Source organism: Aethalodelphis obliquidens, unplaced genomic scaffold (genome assembly GCF_003676395.1).
Source record: "Aethalodelphis obliquidens isolate GAN/ISIS:26980383/991018 unplaced genomic scaffold, ASM367639v1 scaffold21, whole genome shotgun sequence".
Lineage (NCBI taxonomy): Eukaryota > Metazoa > Chordata > Mammalia > Artiodactyla > Delphinidae > Aethalodelphis > Aethalodelphis obliquidens.
The window spans coordinates 19,427,840-19,454,480 of record NW_020837965.1 but is presented as its reverse complement, the minus strand read 5'-3'; the positions used below and the strand labels follow the sequence as shown (position 1 = coordinate 19,454,480).

Genomic DNA, 26,641 nt, shown 5'->3' with positions numbered 1-26,641 from the left:
AAATTCATAGAAATCACAACTCTTACTGGCGAATGCTATCTTTTCCTAGTCCCTTCATGGCTTTGACCTCATTTGAGCCTCTCAACCTTCTTATGTGGTAAGTAGAGAAGGTGTGACTGGGCCCTTTTTTTAAATTTTGACTTAAAAAATAATCTACAGATAAACAACAAGGTCCTACAGTATAGCACAGGGAACTATATTCAGTATCCTGTGATAAACCTCAATGGAAAAGAATACGAAAAAGAACGTATATATCTATATGACTGAATCACTCTGCTGTATACAGAAGAAATTAACACAACATTGTAAATCAACTATACTTTAATTAAAAAAATAATAATAATCTAAGGGTCAGATACCCCTGGCCCATCAGAAAGAACCGGAAGTCCTAGGCGACTCCCTATGTGGGGTCCTCCTTTGGTGGTTGCCCCGGGTCCTGGGTGAGTCGCTGCACCTGTGTCCATCAGGGGAGATCAGGGGCCGCCAGAGCTCCTGTGGGTCCAGCTCAGAAAGTGGACGCAGTGGTACATGGGAGGTTTCGAGCCCCTGGATGAGGGAGCAGGTTGTTTCCAAGGGTTTTCCCGAGGCGGAGCCCAGCTGGCAGCATCCTGGGGGCAGGAGCCTGGGGGCTCTGCCTATGATGAAGAGGTGGGGGGAAGCTGCCGCCCTGGCAGAAGCCCTCCGAGTTGCCAGACGGGCTGGTGAATTTTGACCTCAGTGTGGAAACTGGGGGGTGTGCAGGGTGACTGGACCCTATGAGAGAAGGCCGTTCAGTTTGGCCTTTTGAGCTGTTGGCTGAAGCTCACAGACCCTTGGTTTTCTGCTCCTGGCTGCCAGAGGTTTGGGAGCTGTGTTCTAACTCACAGGGAGCCCGGTTAGCTCTCGGGATGGGGTTGGGGGTAGGGGTGGTGAATGGGGAGCTGTTTCTTGTCTCTCCCAGAGCCGGCAGTAGAAGATTGAAAGGCGGTATGAGGGAGAGGCCAGGGCAGGCCCCTACAGAGCCTCTCTGAAGTTATACTCAAACTGTCATGTGCATGTGCATTTTGTTGGTGAGAACAGTCATAGCTTCCAGATGATGCCATGACCTTCAGAAGACAGGAGCTACTGAGAGGGGCAAACTGTTATATCACCCTTAGCAAGGGTCCTCTTCAGTAAAATAGGATATAGCTTCCCCAGCGTCAGCCTCCCAGGGCATACCCCATACTGGGCCTTCCAGCCCCAGACGAAAGGAAGACACTCTGGCTCCACCCTAAGCAGGTTGAGGGACACTGCATGTCCAGTAGTCCTCAGAGATTCTTGGTAGCCCGGATGCCTCCTGGTTACCTGCTCTGTACATTTGATTGAAGGTCTCACCTTGCACTAAAGTCAGACGAGAAAGCCACCCTGAGGCAGGCAACTGAAATCCTCCCACCTCAGTGAGAGCAGGAGAGCCACGCAGGTCCCGGCCTATTCAAAGGGTGGGAAACGTCCCTGGGATACTGTCTTAGTCTGCTCGGGTGGACAGAACAGAATACCATAGACTTGGTGGCTTAAAAAACAGGAATTTGTTTCTCACAGTTCTGGAGGCTGGGAAGTTCGAACTCTATGTGTCAGCAGATTTGGTTCCTGGTGAGGGGCCTCTTCTTGGCTTGAAGATGGTAACCTTCTTGCTGTGTCTTCACACGCTGGAGAGGGAGGGTCAGCAAGCTCTCTGGTGTCTGTTCTTATAGGGGCACTCATCCCATCCTGAGGGCCCCACCCTCATGACCTCATATAACCCTAATCACCTCCCAAAGGCCCTGCCCCCAAACACCATCACATTGAGGGCTAGGGCTTCATCGTGTGAATTTGGGGAGGATGCATCTCAGGCCATAGGAGATACCGTATGTATTAATATCTCAACTTTCACCGAGGAGAGCCCATTTCATCATTTCTTGTGCTGGTTAACAAGCCACTACTTTCGCCTCTAAAAATCCAGTTTTGACTTCCAATATGTTAATTAGCAAGGCCTCTGGTGTTGACAGGGACAGGACCACAGAAGCACAGCGGGGGTCACCTCTGGACTGTATCCTTCGTGACCACCCCCTGAAGGGAGATTCTTGATCAGGGAAAGTGGCCAAGCCCGGGAATTAGCAGTGGCACAGCCAGCAGAAAGCCACTGAAAGCCGAGAATAGACAAAGCAGGCTGGTTGCCCGTGGGCGGGGCCTGCTTGTTTACTTTGCCTGATGGTTTTTAATCCAATGATTGTTTTCTGAAGGGCCAGGCAGATAGTAGCACCCTCCTCCTCCCTGCTTCCCTCTGTGGCTGTGTTTGTTTGGCATCTCGGCCAGGAATCAGAGCCCTTCCTGCAGCCCTTTGCAGAGGCACAAATCCACTCCCGCCCTTGTTAATTGGTTGGGTTTTGACATTCCTGACAACTCTGCCCACACAGATGGTTTGATTATTTGGTGTAACGAGAGGAGGTGGAACCCTCTCCCATTTGTCACCCACATTCCTCCGACGTGCCCTGCCCGCCCGTGGTGAATTGTGTTCTGTGATCTCTTTATGCCTGGCACAGAGCGCGGCTGGATGCCTGCCCTGCTCGGCCGCGTTCCTCTCCTAGCCGCCTGCTCACCGTCACAGAGGCTTTTATTTACTCTGGATCTCCCCCAGTGCCAGCACCTCATTCTTCACACACACAGAGCCGCCAGCCGGCACTTTTATTGGAGAGTTTGCTGCACTACAACCTTTATCACCATCAGTGTCAACCAGGGGCCCAGCCCCTATTCTCTGCTTAGTAACCTTGACCCACTTTGTTTCGTAAATGAATCTTCTCGCGGATGGAGGAAGCTCGGGGAGGATTCTGGTGGATGCAAATAACCCTGCGGGGGACGGGGAGCAGCAGGGGAACCTTGGTCCACTTTCTGAATTCAAGCAGCCCCGTGTTTCCCATCTGTCAAGCGCTGAGCCTCCCTCCCATAGTGAGAGGATTCTCAGTTCTTCACTGAAGGACTTGATCTTGTGCCTTGGTTTCCCCGTCTCTGAAATGGGGATATTTTCCCCTACTTGCCATGGGTGTTGCAAAGGTTTCAATGAATTGGTGTTTCTAGGTTTGGTGAGGGGCTTCTGCACGGGAGGGGAAGGCACACACAAATAGCCAGGGGGGTCTTTCAAATCCACGTGTCCGTCTACCCTTCCCAGTTGAGAATGGTTGGCTTAGCCTCGCAGAAGGTCAGGACCTTCCTGAACGTGGCCTGACTCCATGGCTGAGAGCTGAGGTCAGCAAACCACTGCCCATAGGTTCAATCCAGCCCAATTCCTGACTTTTTTATGACCTGTAAACCAAAAATAGTTTTTATATTTTTCAATGGTTGGGGGAAAATTAAAAGCAGACTATTTCATGACATGTGAAAATGATAGGAAATTCAAATGTCAGTGCCCATGATTCATTTGGTTGGAATACAACCATTCTTTATGTGTCTGCCTGTGGCTGCAACTTGGGTGCTACGATGTAAGTAGCACACAAGTGGTGGAGAAGTTGCAGCGGAAACCACACGGCAGGCAAAGCCCAGAATATCTCCCATCTGCGAGAAAGAGAGATTCTGCCACCCGCTGGGCCTGAGCAGTGATTCTGGAGTCTGAACTTGGCGTTTAAATCTTGTCTGCAAGAGTTATGTTACCTCCCGACACCCATTTGGATACTCGCATAATGGGACAGTTTGGGATCCTTGTGAAGATATTAAATACGATAATGCCGGTCTATTTCCAGGTACATAGTAGGTGCTTATTAAACGAAGGTCCCCTGGTTCCTTTTTCTTGGCTCTCCTTGGAGAGATCCCTCCCCCGGCACACACCCCACACTTAGTTACATCTGGCCACTCAGGAAGCACTTAGTCTCAGAGCCTGCCCTGAGCGGGACCAGGGAGATGAAATCAACCCCCGTGTCCTTAGGGAGCGCTTGGTCCCCACCAGATGACAATTCGGTAGACAAGGTTGGGGGAGAGCCACAGCCTGGGGCAGTGGGCAAAGCCTCAGAGCAGGTGGGGCCTGGAGATGAGCATTGCCACGTGGGCACCTCTCACTTGGTTGGGTGTGACAAGAGCAGAGGGACACAGGTGACAATAAACAATGGCTCAGAGTTCTCAAGCTCTTACTCGCTGTCCGGTGCTGTTCTGGGGTTGTGCGAGCCCTGACTCAGTTAATGCCACCCTGATGAGGCAGTTACTGTTATCAACCACACCATACGGAGGGGTTAATTACAAGCTCGAGGGGGGCCAGGGTCAAGCCCCAGGCAGTGGGCTCCCAAGCCCAGGGTCTTGACCGCTGGTCTGCAGAGCCGCATCGTGGGGTCCTGCCCTTGACCACCAGGCTACAATGCTTGGACCTGGGCCTGGGGGCAGTGGGGAGCAGTGGAGGGGTTTAAAGAGATGGTGCTGTAATCAGGGGTGTGTTTTGAAAATCAGAATCTCTAGGCACACAGTAGGTCTTATAGCAGGACACTGTTATCTCCCCAAATGTCACCCACCCTTAGGACACCATCTTGCCCCTGTGTGGTTAGAGCTTCAGTGGAATTGTCTGAAAATAGAGGCAATTCCAACACATGCAGGCAAATCACCACACTCAGGGTGTTTACTCTCGTACCCCATGGACATAGTCGCAATGGAGCAGAGATGCGTTGGCCCAGCCTTGCCTCCCAGGTTGGAATCTTGGTGCTTTCCTAGCCAGGTGACCTTGGGCAAGTCATTTCACTTTCCGTGCCTTGGTTTCCCCATCTATCAGACTGGGATAATAATGGTACCACATTATGGGGGCAGTCAGGAGCATTCAGTGAGATGATCTTGTACACAAAGTTCTTAGGGCAGCGCCGGCACCTTGGTAAGTGCTCAAATGGTAGTGTTATGTAGTTGTTACCACGGCCCCATCTTGAGTGCCATTCCTAGGACGTGGCAGGAAAAAAAGCCCACTGTGTGGTTGACAAGCCCAGTGCTGGCATGTTTTGGTCTCCAAAGCCAAGAATTTCTTGACTGATTGCTGATGAGGTAGAGAAGAATGTCCGGGATCAGCGAAAGGGCTGAGGGTCAGTTGTGTCCCACACACACAGATTCAGGCCTGGGAGGCCAGGCGAGGGGCAGCCTGGGCTGGGGACCTTTACAGCCGGTGACTCTCCTCCCCTCCCACAGAACAGAGTGGACCTGCTGGAGCAGGTGACCCAGGAGCATGAACATTTCCAGCTGAGCGTGGACGAGTTCCAGCTGTGGCTGAAGGCGGTGGTGGAGCGGGTGCACGGCTGCATGGGGCGCAAGTGCCGGCTGAGCACCAAGGACCGTCTCTCGGCGCTGCAGGTAACCAACCCCCGGCAAGTCTCTGCGAGAGTGGGGAGGGAGCGCTCATGGCTGGCGGGTCTCTGTTAGAGTTTATTTAATAGGATGGGACTGGGAGCCAGAGTGGGGAGGGAGCGCTCATGGCTGGCTGGTCTCTGTTAGAGTTTATTTAATAGGATGGGGCTGGGAGGTCCCAGGAGATGCAAACATCCCTGTACACAGACCCCACAAGAGGAGAAGCATGGGATGTGGTGTAGATCCCATGCTTGGGGCCTCGGCTGCTTTATGGAAGTCTCTGAGCCAGCAGGGCATTTGGAAACCCAAGGCCACAGCAGCATGGTCTAGAGCAGCTGGGCTCAAATGGGGGACATTGTCCACGTCTGGAGACATTTTTGGTTGTCACAACTGGGAGTGGAGGTGCTCCTGGCATCTAGTGGATGGAGGCCAGAGATGCTGCTAGACATCCTACAGTGCACAGGACAGCCCCCCACAGCAAAGCGTTATCTGACCTCACATGTCAGTATGTGAAGGTAAGGAACCCTGGCGTAAGCATCTAACCTGCAGGAGAAGCTGGGTCCACTCTGGGCTTCCTGACTTGCTGTGATCCTGAACGAGCTTCCGACTCCCTCTGTAAAGTGAGTGGGTAGATTATCTTCAATAATTCAGGGACCACTTTATAATTTTTGACACAGCTCTACAGCACCTATACCATTTATTTAATATTCGTATTTAAATTGACTCTCTTTTGAAAAAACCAATGAACAGTGACCACAAAATATCTTGTATGACGTGTGCAGTTTCCCCACTATCTGAAAGTCGTGTTCCTATGGAACTGTTCTTGAGCCGAAATGGTGTGTAGCAGAGAAGTGGGACTTCCCTGGCGGTCCAGTGGTTAAGGCTCTGTGCTGCCTCTGCAGGGGGGGCGGGTTCGATCCCTGGTTGGGGAACTAAGATCCCACATGCCGCGCAGCACGGCCACAAAATTAAAAAGAAAAACAAACAAACAGAAAACAAGCGGAGAAGTCATTACCTTTTCTCGCAAAAGCTAAAATCCTCTTTGGATTTCTTTCAGGTAGCGAAAACAGGTACTACTGTAGGTCTTTTGTAAAAGCAAAGTGATATACACTGTTGTGGCCTCTCCCGTTGCGGAGCACAGGCTCCGGACGCGCAGGCTCAGTGGCCATGGCTCTCGGGCCCAGCTGCTCCGCGGCACGTGGGATCCTCCCGGACCGGGGCACGAACCCGCGTCCCCTGCATCGGCAGGCGGACTCTCAACCACTGCGCCACCAGGGAAGCCCTAAACTGAACTTTTGAAAAGTGTGGGTATCTGTAAAAGAATGTTCACAGCAACCTTATGCATAACAGCCCTAAACTGAAAACAACTCAGATTTTTATCCGCAGAGTATTGGATAAACACGTCATAGAATAGAATATATGTACAAAGACATATTAGTCAATGAAAAGGAATGAAGTTCTGGTATACCTGACAGCATAGAAGAATCTAAAAGAGATTATGCTGAGTGAAAGAAGCCAGTTTCAAAAAATAACATATTCTATGATTTCAAATAGATGAAGTTCTAGAATCTTCTGGGATGTTAGAAATGCTATATTTTGATAACAGTGTGGACTGCATGGGCATATATATTTCTCAAAACTCTTTGAACAGTAACACTTAAGATCTATATATAGATTTTCTCAACTTACAGTAGGGCTACGTCCCAATAAACCCATCGTAAGTTGAAAATATCGTAAGTCGAAAGTGCATTTAAGACACCTAACCTACCAAACATCATAGCTTAGTCCAGCCCACCTTAAGCGTGCTCAGATCATCTTCCATTAGCCTAAAATCATCTAGCACAAGGCTGTTTTATAATAAAGTGTTGAATACCTCATGTAATTTATTGAATACCATAGTGAAAGTGAAAACTATGTTGGTTACACTCACTGCCGCTGCCCAGCATCGCGAGGGAGCATCGTGTTGCATATCACTAGTCTGGGAAAAGATCAAAATTCAAAATGCAAAGTACAGTTTCTACTGGATGCATATTGCACTCATACCCTCATAAAAAAAAATCATAAGTCGAACCATTTTAAGTCAAGGACAGTCTGTACTGTACTCCATGTAAGTTGCACTTCACTAAAAAAGTGAAAAAAATATTTTGGAGGTATTTTAAATAAAACAGACAAAAGTGTTTACCAAAATTTTTTTTAATATTAGAAGGCAATGAACACTGATTTAAAAAGAAATTTTATATCATTGTCATAAATGGAATACCAATACTCATTCAGAATTGGTAGATAACCATACAAATAGATGTAATGAGGCCAAATGGCGCCGTTAGGTTCTATTTGCTCCATACTTTTGCCAGCTGAAGGCTTCGAGCCTGAGGCTGCCTCCGTCTCTGTTAGAAAAGCAAGATTAACAAATATCAGAGAGTGTTAAAGACAGAGAAGTACCCAGCAGAGACTCTCCCCTTCACTTAATCACAGGGCTTGTAAATGACATGGTAACGGAATCACATCCTGAATGTTACAAAGGCAGACAGTCCACCCCTTGGAAAGGTGCCTTGGGTCTAGCCTGGGAATAGGAATTACCGTTGGGCATGACGCTCCCAGCGGTCCTGGGAAATGCAGCACGTGTTTTCTTTTTCCCCTCGGGTTTCTTTCCCACTGCCTCCCTGCTTCAGGACATCGCCAGCGACTTTCCCAGGGGCGAGGAGTCTTTGCGGAGGCTGGAGGAGCAGGCCGGGGGCGTCATCCAGAGCAGCTCCCCTCTGGGTGCAGAGAAGATCACCAGAGAACTGGAGGAGATGCGGAATGTTCTGGAGAAGCTGCGTGCACTCTGGGAGGGGGAGGAGGGGCGGCTGCGGGGCCTGCTCTGGTCCAGGGAAGCCTACGAGCAGCAGAGGAGGCAGCTGGAGGCCGAGCTGGCAGAGTTCAGGAAGGGCCTTCAGAGGCTGGCGGAGGAGGACCTGGAACCCGCGGCCAAAGCAGGGACCCAGGACGAGCTGGTGGCCCGCTGGAGACTCTACTCGGTAAGCAGTGTTTGGCAAAGCCGCGGCCCAGTCCGGGTGCCGTGTGTGCGTCGGGGCATCTGTGCAGCAGGAGGATCGCGCTTAGTCTCAAGCACGCTGGCTCTGGTCTTCTGGATTTTTGATAATCTCAGTGCCCCGAGCACAGTAGACAAATTGGTTGTTTGTACCTGTTTTCTGGATGAGGAAACTGAGGCCTGGAGAGACTCCCGCCCCCCCCCACAACATCCCCAGCCTCACATGATGAGTTGGTGGGTAAATAAGAGGTGGACCGGCTCCAAGTTTGCCATTCGCTTGCCTGATGGTAGGATGTGGTGAGCACTTTCCGAGCACAGAGCAGGGAGTGTGAGGTCAGGGGCAAGGCTCTCAGTGTAGAGAAGATGAGGAACAAACATAACCAGGGCTCTTAGGAGGCCCAGCAGATGCTACCCATCCTGGGGAGGGTGTGTCCAACCCAGACACGGTGTCCATTCAGAGCACCCTCCCACTTCCCCACCCATGTGCCCACTCACGAGAGGTTTGACGTGAGGACAGAGAGATTTTTCAAATAAGGATTAACACCCTTCTGCAGTCCTTTATTTACTATATTAACTCAAAGGGCTAGCTTGTCAATTCCATTAGGGGAAAGATCTAAAAGGAAAGCCCCCAGGCCCTACCTCCATTCCAGATTGTTCTGTTTCTTCCCCTCTTCTTTCTAATGTTTGCTCATATGCAGAAATATTTGTGTGTAGGTAGAAACGAAGCATCCACGCTCTTTAACGTCACTCAGCCTTGCAGGAGACCAGGTTCACTGCAATGATCAACTTTGTACAAAGGGGGTTGTTTCCCTTGTAGGATTGTCTGCCTTGGCGCAGGGCGGGGGTGGTGTGGTGCGGTGGTGAAGGGCGGGGACTTTCGGATCAGACTGCCCGGCTTCGAGTCTTGGTTCCTCTCCTTGCCGACTGGCTGGCTTTGGAAGAATTACTTTTTTTTTTGGCCACACCGCTCAGCTTGCAGGATCCTAGTTCCCCCAACCACGGATTGAACCCCGGCCCTCGTTGGTGAAAGCGCGGAATCCTAACCACTGGACCGCCAGGGAATTCCCGGGGAGAATTCATTTAATCTCAGTTAAATGTGACATGGATGGGATGATAATAAGACCTGCCTTCCGCATTCCTTATGAACCTGTGAAAACAAAAGTGCTTAGAACAGCACCTGCCAATAGCATCGGGACTCAGGGAACATATGGCTCTTAGCAGGAGTTCTAGGTGAGGGCCAAGGTCAAAGCAAGCAAACTGGCAGGGATGGAGTTTGGGGAGGGTAAGACCTGGAAAGCCCTGCCAACACTCCCGTGTCCCGACAGCCGCCACCTGGCCATGCCCGGCTATGTTTCAGGAAGCCTTTCCCGAGGCAGGAGGCAGACCACATCCCTACAGGTGCTGCCTGTCCCACCCGGTTCAAGTGTCAATTATGACCAAGGTATGACTAACCGGAAATCAGTGAAGGGGAATTTCAGAACTTGTTCGAAGATCTCTGTTCTTAAACTAGCGTTTATGTAGTGAGAAATGCTCCCGCCCTGTACCCGGTGCCTTGTCAAGCGGGGGTGGCCCCGTTTTACCCCCGAGGGGCCAGGACCGATCCAAGGCTGCGCAGCTGGGAAGGGCTGGAGGTGGGTTTCCAGGCCAGCCTGTGTCCTGCCAGAGCCCGTGCGCTTTCCACTCCCCCACCCTGCCTCCTACTGAGCCTGGGACCAGCCAGAGTCAAGGTCAGGATCAAACTCCACATTTCCCAGGACAGCAGGAAAAGGCCGCATCCGAAGTGCCTGAACGTGGCTGAGTGGAGTGGTCGGGCTGCTGGGTGGAAATGTCCTCTTGCCGACAGTAAGTGGATTCACAGAGCATCTTCAGGTCATTGCTTCCTTCAGTGCTGAAAGGGCAGGTTAAGGGCCAGAGGGCCCGGCTCCAATGTCAGGGCCACCGTTTCCCAGCTCTGCAACTGTCAGAAAACTCTTGGCCAGAGTTTCCTTGTGTGTAAAACGGGGACACAGAGAATTACTGTCTAGGACCATGGCGAGGCTTCAGTGAATGGGACCACAGGGCACTCAGCACGTCATCACTGTTCCCTAAGTATTAGTTATTTGTATGATTAGGTGCTAGTCGATGGCAAGGCTGTGAGGTAGGTGATGATAAAGAGAAAAACCTGCTCATCAAGAGCAAACAAGGGGATTCCCTGGTGGCGCAGTGGTTGAGAGTCTGCCTGCCGATGCAGGGGACACGGGTTCGTGCCCCGGTCCGGGAAGATCCCACATGCCGCGGAGCGGCTGGGCCCGTGAGCCATGGCCAGTGAGCCTGCGCGTCCGGAGCCTGTGCTCCGCAATGGGAGAGGCCACAACAGTGAGAGGCCCGCGTACCGCAAAGAAAAAAAAAGAGCAAATGTGTTTGGGGTCACGGAGCGGGAGAGCAAGGGAGAGCAGGGGCTGAGCTCTCGGGGCCCCTGTCCCTCCCCTGGGGGACCGTTTTCCCCCAGGCTGGCCCACTTCCACAGGATATGCTCACCCCGGTGCACACACACCGCCATCCCATCTCGGAAGCTCACCTGTCCCGTCGGGTGTTGTCTGTTGCTGCAGGCCACGCGGGCGGCGCTGGCCGCGGAGGAGCCTCGGGTGGACCGTCTGCAGGCCCGGCTGAAGGAGCTCATCGTGTTCCCCGAGGACCCGCAGCCCCTCGCGGGCAGCGTGGTCTCTGCCATCCAGGAGCACCAGAGGTACTGGGCGGGCCGCGGGTGGTCCTGGGCCTCATGCTCAGGGCCTCTGCCCATCTGACGCCAGCTGCAGAGGGGGCTTTGCTCAGGGCCTCTGCCCATCTGATGCCAGCTGCAGAGGGGGCTTTGCTCAGGGCCTCTGCCCATCTGACGCCAGCTGCAGAGGTGCTTGCATCTCTTGCTGCCTGATAACAAATAGTTCTTGTTCTTATCAACGACTGGCCATTATAGGGTCTCACTGGGCTCAGGTACTGACCCCTTTTCGAAGTTTTTTCCATTCTGCTCCCAGAAAGAGGCCTGAACTTTGCTTTTCTCTGTGCTATGTGGCCTCTTCACTTATTTCCATCAAGTCTCCTTATGCAGCTTCGCACGGGGGATGGGTCCCCTATGTAATGGCCGAAGGGGAGGGCTTTTCACTAGGCCAGCATCGTGCCCCACTTGCTGACGGCCGTGCTGATGTAAGCGCTGGACCTGACTTCAGACCAGCCGCTACCTCCGTGTCCGCCCATGGGTTCGGGCGCGGCTAGGTCCAGCTTCTTAGCCCAGCAAAGACCAGCAGTTCAAACATCCACCCTGTGTGGAGCTGGGCACAGTGTAAATTCAGAATCGGTACCTGTTTTTACTGCGTGAGGCTCAGAGGTGTTTGGAACACAGCCCAGCTGTCCCCGCCCCTGTAGCACTTCTCATCCTCCTGCCTCTGATGCAGGGGTTTTCCTCGAGAAGGAACTCAGGGACCTCCTGCCTTGCCAGGTGACTCTCGCCCCACGGTGTGCACAGGCCCTACATGTGTACACGCAGAACAAGGGCCTGGATCCTGCACAAGACGCTGAGGTGGTGGTGAGACTGAACCTCCTGTGCATAGCGGGCCGTGGGAGCGGGTGGCCGAGGTCTCCCTCCCCTTCGTTGCTCTCGTGGAGGGGGCAGGTGCTGGTTATCTATGACTGGGCGCTAGACATTATATCTGTACATATATATATATGTATTTTTTTGGAAATGTAGTTGATTTACAACGTTTTGTTCGTTTCAGGTGTATAGCAAAGTGATGCGGTTATACATATATATCATTTCTTTTTCAGATTCTTTTCCATTATAGGTTATTACAAGTTATGGAATATAGTTCCCTGTGCTATATACAATGGACAGCATATTGGAAAAATTATTTGTAGAAATTATTTGGGCCTCAAGTAATGGCATCCTACTCAAGAAAGTATTCTGTTTTGCTTCCGTGAGGTGCCTGGGGGCAGGCGGTACCAGCCTGGGGGCTCAATAATTCCTCTTCCAGGCTTGACTCTTTCCCTGGTCCAGAAGCTGGGATGCAAGTCTATTCGAGGACTGGCTTACCTCCAGTGCCCTTTTATCTGGACAGCATAGGCCTCAGGGTCCCGTGGACAGCCCAGTAGTCCGTAGAAGAGGAGAGTGCCCGCCCTGGAAGCAGCACAAGCCGGGCGCTCTGGGTTCTGGGCAGCGGCCTTGCTCTTATACTGACCCGCTCTCTCCTCTCTCGGTTCCCCCTGCACGGTGCTCACAGCATGAAAGCCAAGAGCAGCAGGCTACGTAATGCCGCGGGCGTGGACCTGTGGCGGCATTTCCAGCGGCCCCTGCAGGAGCTGCAGCTGTGGAGGGCTCTGGCCCAGAGGATCGTGGACGTCACCGCCAGCCTGCCGGACCCGCCCTCCATCCACACCTTCCTGCCGCAGATTGAGGTCCGCATGGCTCTGTCGGGAGGGCTGATGGGTGCAGCTGGGGGAGGCCACCAGCCAAGCATAGCATTTCAGGCGCCCCCGCAGGGACAGGTGTGTCTCTGGGTCCTCCAGATGTCTGGGTGGAGCCCACTGTACCCTGTCTGGTGAGTTCTAAGTGCACAGGAAATGTCAACACTTGTAGTTATCAGCGACAAAAGTCACCGTCAGTTCTTGGGAAGGAGGTGAAGCCTGGTGCCTGGTGTGGCTCCAGGACTGCACGGATCTGCGCTCAGCCCTTCTCTTTAGGACCCTGCTGCAGGCAGGCCTCAGGTGGAAGCCTGAGCAGTGCTGAGAAACACGGTGTCAGGCCATTACCTTTATTGTGTGTCAATTGGGCTGCATGTGACAAGTGACAGGAAACCTGATCAGTGGTGGCTTAAAACACAGAGACGGGACTTCCCTGGTGGCACAGCGGTTAAGAATCTGCCTGCCAATGCAGGGGACACGGGTTCGAGCCCCGCTCCGGGAAGATCCCACATGCCACAGAGCAACTAAGCCCGTGCGCCATAACTACTGAGCCTGCGCTCTAGAGCCCGCGAGCCACAACTACTGAGCCCACGCGCCTAGAGCCCGTGCTCCGCAACAAGAGAGGCCACCGCAATAAGAAACCCGTGCACTGCAACGAAGAGTAGCCCCCGCTCACCTCAACTAGAGAAAGCCCGCGAGCAGCAACGAAGACCCAACGCGGCCAAAAAAATTAAATAATTAAACAAACAAACAAACACGGAGACTTTCAGGTCGTCCCAGAGCTGGCTTGATAGCTCAGCAGTATCTTCCAGGACCCAAGCTCTTTCCAGCTCTAAACCACGTCTGCCTTCATGGCCCCAAGGTGGGTGCCACCACTGCAAGTGTGCATCCTCACTGTGTATTTGAGCTCATGCTGTATGGTTGTATATTCAGATACTTTCAGTTGACACATATGAACTTCTCCTCAGCGGCCTTTAAAATGGGTCAGTAAAGCCGTCACTTGAAATGGCTGCAGAATATTCCATGTCATTTTTTTTTTTAAAGTTTCTGCACTTAGATTGTTTAGGTTCTTTCCAGTTTTCATTGCCATAATTAGCACATGTTGATTATCTATGTACATGGATTTTTGTTTCCATTTCTACCATTCTCCTCATTTTACTGATGAGGGGCTGGGGCCAGGGAGAAGTTAGGGAGCTTGTTCAAGGTCAGGCTGCTCAAGAGAGCAGAGCTGGGGGCAGAATGGTGGGTTCTAGACTCTTGTCTAATGTTCTTATCCGTGTCTTCACTCTGGCTCCTGAAAATAGGTTTGCGAGGCATTCAGAACACTTCTTATCATTTGACTGTTGAGAAAAACAGATGTCCCAGAGGGGAAGCCACTTGCTCGATGTGACACAGCCATTAAGTGACAGGGCTGGCTTTGACCCAGACCTGTCTAACTCTCCCCACTGTGTCACAACTATATTTCATCCTGTCCTTCCCACTAAGGCAGAAAGCAAACCGGGACCTCCTTGAAGCAGGAGAGAGGTCCCGTCTTTCTCGAGTATGACCCAGGACTCCCAGTGCGGGAATTTCGCGGAGCAGTGGGTTGGAACACTTGGGGCCAGGACTTTGGTTTATTCACGTTTGGACGCTGTTTGCTGGCTGGAAGTATGTCTTTCATCACTCCCACCGGCCCACCTGGGCGGGATGGATTTCACAGGCCAGGGCTCGAGCTGCCAGCTCTCTCTTGTCTTGACTCAGCTCCTGCATCTAGCCTCAGAGCAGCCTGTGCATCTGCAAAGCTCCAGCCAAAACCTGGGCGTGGCTGGTGTATTCGTTCCCTGGGGCTGCTGCAAGAAAGCACCCAAAACTGGTGACTTCAAACAACAGAAGTTCATTCTCTCAAAGTTCTGGAAGCTGGAAGTCCAAAGTCAAGGTGTCAGGAGGGCCTTGCTCTTCCCAGTGGCTCTAGGGGAGAATCCTCCTTTACCTCTTCTAGCTTCTGGTATTTGCTGGCAGTCGCTGGTGTTCACTGGCTTGTAGGTCCGTCACTCTGATCTCCGTGTCTGTCGTCACGTGGCCATCTTCTCCCCATGAGTCTTCTTTTTTTTTTTCCCACCATATCTTTTTTGAAGGACACAATTCAACACGTAACAGTTGGTTAAATAATAATGGCTGAGAAGATCTGTCTTTTATGGTGTGTTCACTCTGGGTCCTGCAGTATGTTAAATGCTTCCTAGGCATTTAAGCCTCACGGCAGCCCCGTGAGCTAGGGTACGACTACCCCTAATTTACCGATGAGGAAACCGAGGCTTGGAATTGCCCAAGTTCTCCCAGTTAGTATGGAATCCAAACTCATGATTGCAACTCCCCAGCCTGAATTCTTAACCCTCATGATATTGTGTCTGAGTCTGGTGAAAAGGGGGTGAAGGTGACTCCCTATAGCTAGAAGCTTGACCTCTGTGTAGCTAATTGCAAACCACACACCTGGGCTGGGGTCTTAGTTCTCCCTCTCCCAGCCCCGTGCCCAGCTCAGCATCTCTGTAACATCATCAGATATCAAATGGAAGGACTCTGGCCAGCTGAAGACCAAACCCCTGGCCTCCAGGGCCCCTGTGCCCTCAGTTAGAGAAGCAAGAGGTATTTGTCCCCAACAGCTGTTGATCAGCAGGAGCCTGAAGCGAGGAACAAGGCTTTGGGGGCAGGAAGAGTGCATGTAGGCTGGGAATGTGGTCAGGGGAGGCTTCCTGGAGGAGGTGGGGCCTGGGCTGTGCAGAGTTCAGGCTGCCTGCTTAGGAGCCAGCTGCCCATTACACAGGGCTGCTGAGTCCCCTTTTCCTCCCCTTCTGCCCGGTGAGCTCCCACACATCACGACTTCACTCAGGTGCCACTTCCTCTGGGAAGCCTTCCAGAATTTCCTCTAATCATGATCCCATAGGCCCTTAGCCCCTTCGAAATGTCCCATACACCAACTGGGGGATGGCCCACTGCTGTCGGTGATAGAGGATCACTGAGTAGAGGATCAGACTGGTTAGTTTGGGGTTCGGCTGCAGTTTGGACGGTCAATTTTGGGGGGCGGCTGGGAGGCAGCAGGCGGTCAGGAGCTTCTGGGGTTCAGGTGAGCACAGTCAGTGGTGGGGGATGGAGAGGGGACGGATTTCCAGAACACGTAGGAGGTAGAATTCTTGCTCGGGCTTTGGTAATAAGATGGATGTGGAGGTGAGAGAGGAATCAGATTGACCCTGACATTCAGGGCCTCCTACCGCCCTCCTGCCAGCCCGTTTCTCCTTACGTTTGCTGCTTCCTTGGAAACCAGCACCAAGGCCCAGCCTCCTGGGCAGGCACAGCCAGAACAGGTGCGCTCCTGGCCCCATCTCCAGCCTCATCCTGCCCTGCGGCTCACGGAGGCCCTGTCTCCCCTAGGCGGCCCTGGCGGAAAGCTCCCGCCTGAAGGAGGAGCTGACGATGCTGCAGCTGAAGAAAGACCTGCTGGGCGGCATCTTTGGCCAGGAGAGAGCCACGGCCCTGCTGGAGCAGGTGGCAACTTCCGTGAGGGACAGAGACTTACTGCACAACCGGCTTCTGCAGAGAAAGAGCAAACTGCAGGTGAGCCCCACTGGCGGCCCTCAGCCGTCGACCCAGCCCTCCAGGAAGGGCAGCCCTGCATCCTGACCCCAGCTCTGCCACTGGCCACCACGTGGCCCTGGACCTATCGCTTTGTCCCCCACGACCTCAGGCCCCTCATCTATCATCTGGGTAGGATTATGGCGCGATCCTTCTCACCTGTCGGCCTCCCACCTCTGCCCCCAAATTCCCTTCTTCACTGATCAAGTCGAACTGTTTTCTGCAAAGAGCTGGGGACTGTCAGATAAGAAAATGCAGAGAAAAACACTTGTAAACTTTAAACCACTGGAGAGCTGGGAGCTGGTATTATTAGGGACACTTCTAAACGGTCACACGAAATCACAGACATAACATGGGATGTTGTGGCCAGTTTCTTTTAGGTAACAAATGTTTGCTGAGCGTCTAATAATGATGATGATGAAAGAGATGGTCTCTGGGGCACTGACCAGGGGCCTGGCACCTGCTAAGAGCATTACATCCCTGGTCTGATCTAATCCACGGAGCAAACATTTAGCAAACATTTGAGGGTTCGCAGGGCAAGTGGTCTCTGTTGCAGCTTCTCAACTCTGCCGCTGTAGCATGAAAGCAGCTGTAAATGAATGGGTGTGGCTGTGTTCCAATAAAACTTTATTTACAAACACAGGCCCCTGCTGGGACTTGGGGTGTGTGGTAGGAGATGTAGTTTGCCAGCCCCTGTTCTAGAGGCAGAACAACTGTTAGGTGAGGACACTACGGTCCTCAAGGAGGGGAGTCAAACACCTCAAGGGCTCCAGGAAGGCTTCCTGGAGGGGGTGGCGCCTGAGTGAGTACGAGCCAGCCAGGAGAAGGCTGGAGATAGAGCAGCTAGTCTGTGAGTGTCAGGTTGTACCACTGGGAGCCTGAGAAGAAAGCTGATTTGTGTGCTGCCTGTTCTGTCTCCGCAGAGCTCACTCGCTCAACACAAAGATTTCGGAGATGCTTTTGATCCCCTGCAGAGAAGGCTCTCAGACCTCCAAATCAGGGTCCGTGCTGAGAATGGGCTTCAGCGGGACCTTCCTGGGAAACAGGCCCAGCTTTCGAGGTTGCAGGTAAGAGGTCTGTCGGGCCTGAGTCACCTCTACTCAGATACTCAGCTGTGCCTAGAAGCAGCCCCCTGCAGTAACAGTAACCAGCAAAGCAGCGGCCAGCCAGATATTTAGACCCTCCCTTGAGAACTGACCTTTCATCTCAGATGAATCTCTGCTGATATACCTGATGGTTCCTGGCCTCAGCAAGGCCTTTAGCACCTCCAAATGGCTGATTCTTGAGCCTAACAAAATGATAGGCTGTCCTTTTGCTTACTCCATGGTTCCAAAGTCTAACGTGAATATTTACTTTTAAAGTTGCTTCACTAAGTGTTCCTAATGAGTCCAGAGGCCTTCAGTTAAATAAATGATTTGGGGATTAAGAATAAATGTTTGAAAACACACTGGACTGTACGTAGGCTGATCATGAATAATTGTTGGCTACGTGAGGAGCTTGCCGGTTTTTAAAATGCACGTGAAACAACAATTATCTTTTTAAAACCCAGGCACAGCTCATACATAACTGGGAATGTTCTTTGGAAGGTATTAAAAATGATGCATTTGGGGCTTTAAAACTAAAGCTGAGATGTGATTTTTCATATTAAGAAGTGGTCATCAAGTCTGAGTCCAGACGTGAGTTTGTCCCCCAGAGATGCCTTCTGGTCTTTAGCAGTTTATTTTCATGGTGTCTCAGAATGTTTTCATCTCATTTTTAAAATTCTCACCAGTCCTGAGAATGGGCCCATCAGACAGCCATATGGTGCAGCGGATGGAGAGGGGGAGTCCCACGGTCCCGGGACCCTCCCAGTCTCTCCCACTCGGAGCCCCCGCCCTGATCAGCTTCCACAAGGAGAAGCGGAAAGCGCGCTCCACTCATTCCTTCCTCTCCTGCAGGGGCTACAGGAGGAGGGACTGGACCTGGGGATGCAGATGGAGGCCATGAGGCCTCTCGTCCAGGGGAACTCCCACCACCAGCACAGAATGGACCAGCTCTCCTCTGACCACCAGACCCTGCACAGGTCTCTGGAGGTAAGGGGCCAGCAGAGGGTCTGTGCTGTGACAGAGACATCTGACACTCCTGGGGACTTTCTCCCTCTTTTCTTCCTTTGTTCCTTCCAACCCTTCTTTTTCTTTCTCCCTTCCTTTCTTCCCTTCCTCATTCATTCAGGAGCACCTCAATTACTGAGCACCTCCTGTATGCCAGGCAGTGTTCTGGGCTCTAAGGATTGAGGCAGCACGAGCAGGACAGCCAAGGCCCCTGCTCTCCTGGGTTTAAGTTCTGGTGGGTAGATGAACAACGGAGTCAGCAACAAGTTAAGCATACCATTCCACATGTGCCAGGAAGCCAAAGCACGGACCAGGCTGCACACACGCAGCAGTCCCCGTCACGTTTGTGGCGGTAACGCCAGGTTGAAAGGTGGGTCCTGGTGGCCGTAAGCCCCGTATGCAGTGCCCTCTAGTGGCCACCTGGATCTTGCTGGGGTCCACGCAGGATCGATGCCCCTTTGGTGGTGGGACGGCCAGTAGGTGTGGGTAGTGGGATGGCTCCTTCAAAACTGGCCTGAGGACAAGTTGAAATGCAGGCTCCAGCCCCACCCTGACACCGATTTAAATGGCGTCCTGGGTCTGCGTTTGTAACAAGTGCCGCCGGCGTGCAAAGCCAGCTGTCAGGCAGCCACAGCTCAAGAACGCTAGTCTAAGGCAGGGTTCTCCACCCTTCTGGACCCTGCATGCCCTATGTTAATAACAAATATTCCTGACATCTTCTTTGCAACCCTGAATCACAGAGTTACCTGCACAATTTTAAAATTTAATATAACGCTTTTTCTATTATGAAAAAGAGAAATAAAAGGAGAGTAATTATAATAAAATAATGCCTTATAATAACCTATAATGGAAAAGAATCTGAAAAAGAATATATATATATATATACACATATATATGTACATATAACTGAATCACTTTGCTGTACACCTGAAACGTTGTATATCAACTATACTTCAATTTATAAAATAGATAAAATTTATTTTTAAATAAACCACTGGTGGCGCAGTGGTTAAGAATCCACCTGCCAATGCAGGGGACACAGATTTGAGCCCTGGTCCGGGAAGATCCCACATGCCGCGGAGCAACTAAGCCCCTGCACCACAACTACTGAGCCTGCGCTCTAGAGCCCGCGAGCCACAACTACTGAGCCCACGTGCTGCAACCACTGAAGCCCATGCGCCTAGAGCCCGTGCTCCACGATAAGAGAAGCCACCGCAGTGAGAAGCCCGCGCACCGCAACAAAGAGTAGCCCCCGCTCGCTGCAACTAGAGAAAGCCTGCATGCAGCAACGAAGACCCAACGCAGCCAAAAATAAATAAATACATTAAAAGAGGAAAAAAGCCTGTGTCATAAAATAACCTTTTAGAAAAATAAAATAAAATAAAATAATGCCTTTTGATGAAGTAGGTACTCCAAGAAGGCTACACCAAAGACATCGGAGGTGGTCAGACCGCACTCGCTCTACGCAACAGCTACAAATGCCTCTAGTGATGAGAGTGCTGGAGTAAGACTCTAAGCTCGGGTCACGATAAACAGCTTTTTCATCTCTGTGGACATCAGTAGGACATGAGAAGACCTTGCGAGGTGTGGGTTAGCTCTGCATTGTTGGTCTTAATCGAGGCATAAGGTCTGGATGAATGCATTTAATTCCATTTAATAAATTAAAAGCGTGTGGTCTCAAGGTTGGGGCCGGGAAAGTAGAGAAATAGGTAGGAATCACTGTGCTTGCTCTTCAGGGGCCCGCAGAGCCCACAGAAGCAGCAGACATCAGCTTTCACGCCTACATCCAAACGATGAGCTAATGGATTGTTATAATAATTAGAAGAAGTATTAGCTGAGCATCGCAAGGCTTGCAAAGTGGTGATATTCCATTTCTCTCATACTTCTTTATTGTTTAAATGCTTCTTCAAAGAAGTATTGCCCTTCTTTTATTATTTTGGTGCTCGGTGCTTTTTAAGTCTAGTAAGTTCTAGTAAGTCCTTCCCCCGTAGCCCAGGAGATCTTCCTGTCCCCCTGGGGGGCACATACCCCATTGCGTAAGGCATTGCGTCTGATGTTGGTGCACAGGGGACAGGAGGAGACGGTAGTAGTGACAGTGCAGGGAAGTCCCCAGCTTCTAGTGGCAGCCAGTGGTGTCAGCCAGTGTCTGGAATGCAGGAAGGCAGGCCCTACGGTGGCCCAGCAAAGAATCACAAGGACCTAAACTGAGAATCACAGCAAGAGAGGGGACCACAGACCCTGGGGTCTGACTGGCCTGTGGTGGGCTGAGAGGGAGGGGCTTCGAGGGTCTCAGGCTGTGTGACCAGGAGGACGGAGAATGGTTACTCTGCTGGATACAGCACCCACCTTTTGTGGAGACAGAGATGAACAAGGTCCCAGAGAGCTGAGCCATGACTGACTCACGGGAGGGGAAACAAAGCAAGACCATTTGAAAGACTTTTTATCAAAGTAAATCATATACAGAAAAGTGAACATCTAAGTATGCAGCTTAATGCATTCGTAAAAACAAAAAAAATCTGCGTTACCAGCACCCAGATCACAGCACAGAACAATACCTGTCCTCGTGCCCCCTCCAGTTGCTGCCTGACACCTGCAAGTAACCCTGACCTTCGACTTGGCACGGCATTGATTGGGTTTGCCTGATTTTATACGTTACTTCAAATGAAGACAGCGTATTTCATTTTGTTTCTGGCTTCTAGGTCTCCACACGATGGCTGTAAATCCATCCATAACGTTACACTAGATTGTTGTGTAGATTGTTCATTCCGGCTGCGGCGGAGGTGACCTATTCCCTCCTGTGAATGTACCTCAATGCAGTTATCCATCTACCATTGACAGGCACTTGGGTAGTTTCCAGTCTGGGGCTCTCACCAGTAACAGCACACACGTGCCTTTTGGTGAAGATACGTTCACATCTGATGGGTTACACGCAGGAATGAAACGGTTGGGTCATAGGGGTGCCTGTGTTGGGTTTCAGTAGATACAGACCTACGGTCTTCCCAAGTGGTTGTACCAGTTTACGCCCAAACCCGTGACGGACGTGAGCTCCCATTGCCCGCACCCTCACCCAGACCTGGTACTTTCCATAAAAGTAGGACAGGCTTATAAGCACTTTAAACCAGAGTTGGTCTTTCTGGGGTAAATTCCTTGCGCTGTGCAGAAGAGAAGACCAACCGCTCATGTTCTTGGCTGGATGGGGAGCCCTGGGGGCCATCCTCCCCTGGGGCTTCGGCAGGGCTGAGGGTCCTGCAGGGTGAGGTCTCAGCCTGGGTCCCCCGGGGCTGTGCTGCAGGACCTTGTGGACACGTGCCGGCAGAGCGTGCGGGAACATTGCACCTTCAGCCACGAGGTTTTGGAGCTGCGACAGTGGATCTCCATGCTCACGCAGAAGCTGGAGGCCCACCGCATGGACACGGGCCCATGGGATGCCCAGTCCCGAGAGGTCAATGTCGAGGTAAGAGGCCTCTCCCCACAGAGAGATTCTGTCCCCTGCATCCCAAAAAAGCAGGTTTGGGGAGCAGAGACCCTCCCCCCTCCCCATTACCTTACTCTGTGTGTATGTGTGTGTGTGTGTCCTTCAGAAACTGCTGGACGAATTCCCCGCGAAGGAGGCCCAGCTGCCCCTGGTTGAAGCACGCGGCCGGCTGGTGATGGAGAAGTCTTCTCCGGAGGGGGCTGCTGTGGTCCAGAAGGAGCTTCAGGAGTTGGTGGAGTCTTGGGGGGCCCTGAGGCTGCTGAGGGGAAGCCTGCTGAGGTGAGAGGGCTCCCGACTCTGCGCCTGGTCTTGGACAGCCCCCTTCCCAGCCAGGGAGAGCTCAGCCGCGCTCCTAGAACAGAAGGCTGGGGTCTGGGTGCCAGGCGTGGCCCAGCTGCCTCCAGGCATCTCCAGGCAATTCTAAGTAGAGGCACTAAGAGCGAGGAAACGCCTCAGCTCGGGAATTAGCCTCCAGCCCCTCCTGGCTTGGGCCTCACCTGCATCGATGGGTATATGCACCTTGATGACAGTAACGTGAGTCTCTAGCAGGAAACTGGAGATGCAGGTGGCCTGGGGAGGTTCTGACAAACCCGAAGGACAGGCGTGGGCTTGGGAAGACCAGAAGTCGGCCCCCACTGCCTGGTGCCCTGATTCTGTTCCTTCTCCTGTGACCCGGGGAGTCCCCATCCCATCAACACGCTGACTGGGCTGGTTTGTCTTCTCAGCCTCATCAGAAACCGGCAGCTGCAGAGGATGGAAGTGGATTCGGGGAAGAAACTGATTTTCGCCAACAACATCCCAAAGACTGGGTTTCTCATCACCCCCATGGATCTTATTTTCCGACACCACCGTCAGGTGAGTCCGTCTAGTGGGGCTTCCGGGGAGGGACCAGATCCCAAGTCAATTGATGGTGGGAAGCTGTCTCCAGCAAAGTCCCTTCCCTGCCTGGGGCCACATGCTCCACTCAGGACTGGACCATGTCCCATCTCAGGTGAGCCTGTCCGGTAGTGGCACAAGAGCTCCCTGTGCCACTGGACAGAGGAACTCTGAGACCCCAGACCCAGGGGTCCCCACTAGGGAAGGTCCCAGGCATCCCTCGGGCAGACAGGCCCTCACCCTCAGAAACCCCGGCTACTGCCTTTGCAGGGAGGAGTGTCGGGGTTGGAAGCTTCCTGCTGACCCCAGATGCAAACGGAAAGCACACAAGATGGGTATTTTTTGTGCCCTAAACTGTATTTTGTCAAAAGAACTAACCTACCTACATAGTATCATCCGTCCCTTCCCTTGAGTGGCTTTAAAAAACGAAACCACATTGGAAAGAAACCCATTCCTTTTTCTTCAAAGACAACACGTCCATTCAGTTGTTTTCCCATTCGTTCTTTCATTTCCCCATCCAGAAAGCACTTCTGATTGTTACTATGTTCTGAGGACTGTGCTTGGAGCTGGGACACAGCTGTCAATAAAACAGAGACACTTCCAACCCTCAGAGAACGTAGAATCCAGCACAGAGCTTTTCAGATTGTCATGTGCCGCCAGATCGTGTTAAAAGGCAGATTCTGATTCAGCAGGTCTGGGCTGGGGCCCGTCACTCTGCATTTCTACAAGCTGCCAGGAGATGCTTAGGCTCCTGGCCTCGGAGCACATTTTGAGGAGCAAGGAAATGGGAACCGCAAGGCAATAGAATAAGGGTTTACGGAACACGCGTTTCTCGGAGGCAGAGGGGCCAGGCGCTATGGCAGCCTGTTGCAGAGTGATGTGACCTGGGGTAGCGAAGCCCTCCTGGGAGAAAGGAAATGTCGGGGGATCCTCACGGCCGAGTGGGAGTCGAGGAGAGGAGTGGAGGGGGTGCATCCCACGCGGAGGAGGCCATGGGTGCAAAGACCGAGGGAGAGGGCACCGGCGCCAGGGGCCGAGAGCTCAGAGGATGGGGCAGGTGGCACGGTCTGCAGAGCCAGGCAGAGCCGGAATCTGAGGCTCTCAGGCCACATCAAGGAGTGTGAGAGGCCACTAAAGTGTATAAGTGAGGCTCAGCTGAGTGGCCTTGCATTTTAGATAGATCACTCTGGCCGCATAGCCTGGGGGGGACAAAAGTGGCAGAAGGTGACCACTGTTATAGACATTCTGGTAAGGGATGATGCTGGCTGTCTCCAGGAGACCAGGGAGGTGACGGTGAGGAATGTCCTTGGCCCCTAAACATGGCCACATTGAGTGGAGATGCATTCCTCATCCCCGCCCCCCCCCCCCCCACCCCTAGGTGTCTCTTATCACCGTTTGGGCATCCTTGGCCCCACCCCTCTGCTCAGATGGAATCCCCAGGACATGTGGCTAGTGGACTGTTTTCAAAAACGCTGATGTGTTGGTTGTGCTGTGCCTTCCCGCAGACAAATGTGCTTCAGGAGGAGAAAGACAGCTGTGAAGATTTCTCCCAGCTCCTGAGGAGCTTTGAGCACTGGTTGCAGGTGGATAATTCCAAGTTGGTTAGAATCATCGCCATGAGAACTGCCACCGCCAAGGACCTGAGGAGCAGAGAAACAAAACTGCAGGTTTGTTCCCAAGGAAAGGCCCTGTTTCCGAAGGATTTGCCCCCAGAGATGTGCTTGTCGCCAGGGAGTTCTAAAAACAGGAGCACATACATAGCCCTTGAGCTGTTCTGGCTTGTGTATAAATAATAGTTTTTAAAACTTTTTTTGCCTCAGGGCTTCCCTGGTAGCGCAGTAAAGAATCTGCCTGCCAATGCAGGGGACAAGGGTTCGATCCCAGGCTGCGGAGCAACTAAGCCCGTGTGCCACAACTACTGAGCCTGCGCTCTAGAGCCCACAAGCCACAACTATTGAAGCCCACTCGCCTAGAGCCCGTGATCCGCAACAAGAGAAGCCACCGCAATGAGAAACCCGCGTGCAGCAATGAAGACCCAACGCAGCCAAAAAATACATAGATAAATTTGTAAAAAAAAAAAAAAAAGAAGAAGAAAACTTTTTTGCTTCCAATATTTTAGAAGAACCATCCATTCGTTCGTCTCTTCATTCAGCCTACTGCTGTAGTCCCCAACTTGGAAAATATCACCACTAATCACAATTCTTTTATCGGTTAACTCTTGCTATGGAACAAGCCATTCCAACAGTTTGTAGCTTAAGAGAACAACTGTTTATTTAATTCATGATTCTGAAGTTTGGCAGTTCAGACTGACTGAGGTCAGCGGGCATCGCTTCTGATCTTGGCTGGGTGCCCATATTTGTAGACCAGCAGGGTGGCTGTCCTCTGGAGCTCGGTGGGCTATTCGAGATGAGCACGAGGTGCACCACTCATCTCTTATCCTCCTGCAGGGCAGCCTGGGCTTCCCAGAACAGAGGCAGGGTCTGAGAGAGCAAGTGGGGGCATGCAGGGCCTTTTCAGGCCTAGGCTAGAAACTGGCACAACATCGTTTCCCCTGCATTCTGTTGGACAAAGAAAGTCACGAGGCCTGTTCAGATTCAAGGGGAGAGAAAATAGACTCCACCTCTTGATGGGAAATGTTGCAAAGTCATATTGCAAAAGGCGTGGATGTGGCAGGGGGCTGGAGGATTAATCCATCTACCACAAATCTTTCTCCTTCTCCCACGTCGAATTAGTCGCCAAGCCCTGCTTGATTCCACCCCCTGGGTTTTTGTCGTTTGTTTCCTCACTACCACTGTCTTAATCTAGGCATTTATCATTTTTGACCTTGACTATGACAATAGCCTCCAAGCTGGCCTCCCTCCTTCCTGTTGGGTCCGCATCTCAGTAATGGCTCATTCTGTAGCCAGAGTGACCGTTCAGAATCCTAAATATGACCTTGTCTTCCCCCAGTGAAAACATTTCAGTGTAGCGTTCAACCTCCCGAGTTTATCACGCAGGGCCTTATTCTGTGGGCTGCCTCTTAAGTGAAATCTGAATGGCTCCTCCGGACCAACCAGGTGGGACCTCCTCGGCCATTTGGAAGGCACACGTGACCCTGTCTTTCTCCCTCTAGGAGCTGGAGGCTCGGGTACCAGAAGGTCAGCATCTCTTTGAAAACCTCCTTCGTCTCAGGCCAGCGAGGGGGTCCTCAGATAAGCTGGAGGATCTGCGCTACCGGTGGATGCTCTACAAGTCCAAACTAAAGGACTCCGGCCACCTGCGTGTACGTGCTGAGGATGCACAGGTCCCAGGCCCTGGGGAGACACAGCTGGGCCCGCATCCGCTCTGCCCCATGCCTCCACAGACCAGGCTGAGGGGACCACCCAGAGAGAGGAGACGGAGACTCATGGGTCCTAGGCGCGTGACTTGCAATGTGTCATTTGGCCCTCCTGCCACCCATGGAGGCTGGAGCTCCAATAACGACAGCTTTGCTACTTACCAACCTGAAACCGTGACGTGCATCGTCCCATTCCGTGCTTACAGCAGCCCTCTGCCGGAGTAATTGCAGCTCCAGCCTCCAGAGTGGGGCTGAGACTCTGAGAGTTAAAAAACTCACCCAAGTCCACATGGCTAGGAAGGGGCAAAGCCAGCACTAAACGCACCCTGGTGTTGGAGGCATGACAGAGGGAACGCTGGAGTGGGACCTGCGATCTAGGCCCCCTCCTCCACTAACCTGCTTTGTGACATTGAGGAAGCACCCTCCCCCTAGGCGCCCCCAGGTCTCACACAAAACAATAACAATAGCTAAACTCATAACAGTCTTTATTAAATGCTATGTCCTCATTACGGCACCATTAT

At 52.2% G+C, this 26,641-nt stretch overlaps 1 protein-coding gene across 5 annotated transcripts in view; it reads left to right on the top strand.

The window, feature by feature from the left end:
• Window positions 1–26,641, top strand: part of SYNE3 (spectrin repeat containing nuclear envelope family member 3) — an 88,691-nt gene that overhangs the window by 50,852 nt on the left and 11,198 nt on the right. For all 5 annotated transcript variants that reach the window (XM_027120472.1, XM_027120470.1, XM_027120471.1 and 2 more), the window contains exons 5-16: window positions 5,140–5,301; window positions 7,968–8,315; window positions 10,918–11,054; window positions 12,580–12,754; window positions 16,163–16,345; window positions 17,287–17,430; window positions 18,301–18,435; window positions 21,746–21,907; window positions 22,035–22,207; window positions 22,654–22,783; window positions 24,310–24,471; window positions 25,917–26,066. In XM_027120472.1, coding sequence (XP_026976273.1) covers window positions 5,140–5,301; window positions 7,968–8,315; window positions 10,918–11,054; window positions 12,580–12,754; window positions 16,163–16,345; window positions 17,287–17,430; window positions 18,301–18,435; window positions 21,746–21,907; window positions 22,035–22,207; window positions 22,654–22,783; window positions 24,310–24,471; window positions 25,917–26,066 — 2,061 coding nt within the window. The remainder of the gene's footprint in view (window positions 1–5,139; window positions 5,302–7,967; window positions 8,316–10,917; window positions 11,055–12,579; window positions 12,755–16,162; window positions 16,346–17,286; window positions 17,431–18,300; window positions 18,436–21,745; window positions 21,908–22,034; window positions 22,208–22,653; window positions 22,784–24,309; window positions 24,472–25,916; window positions 26,067–26,641) is intronic.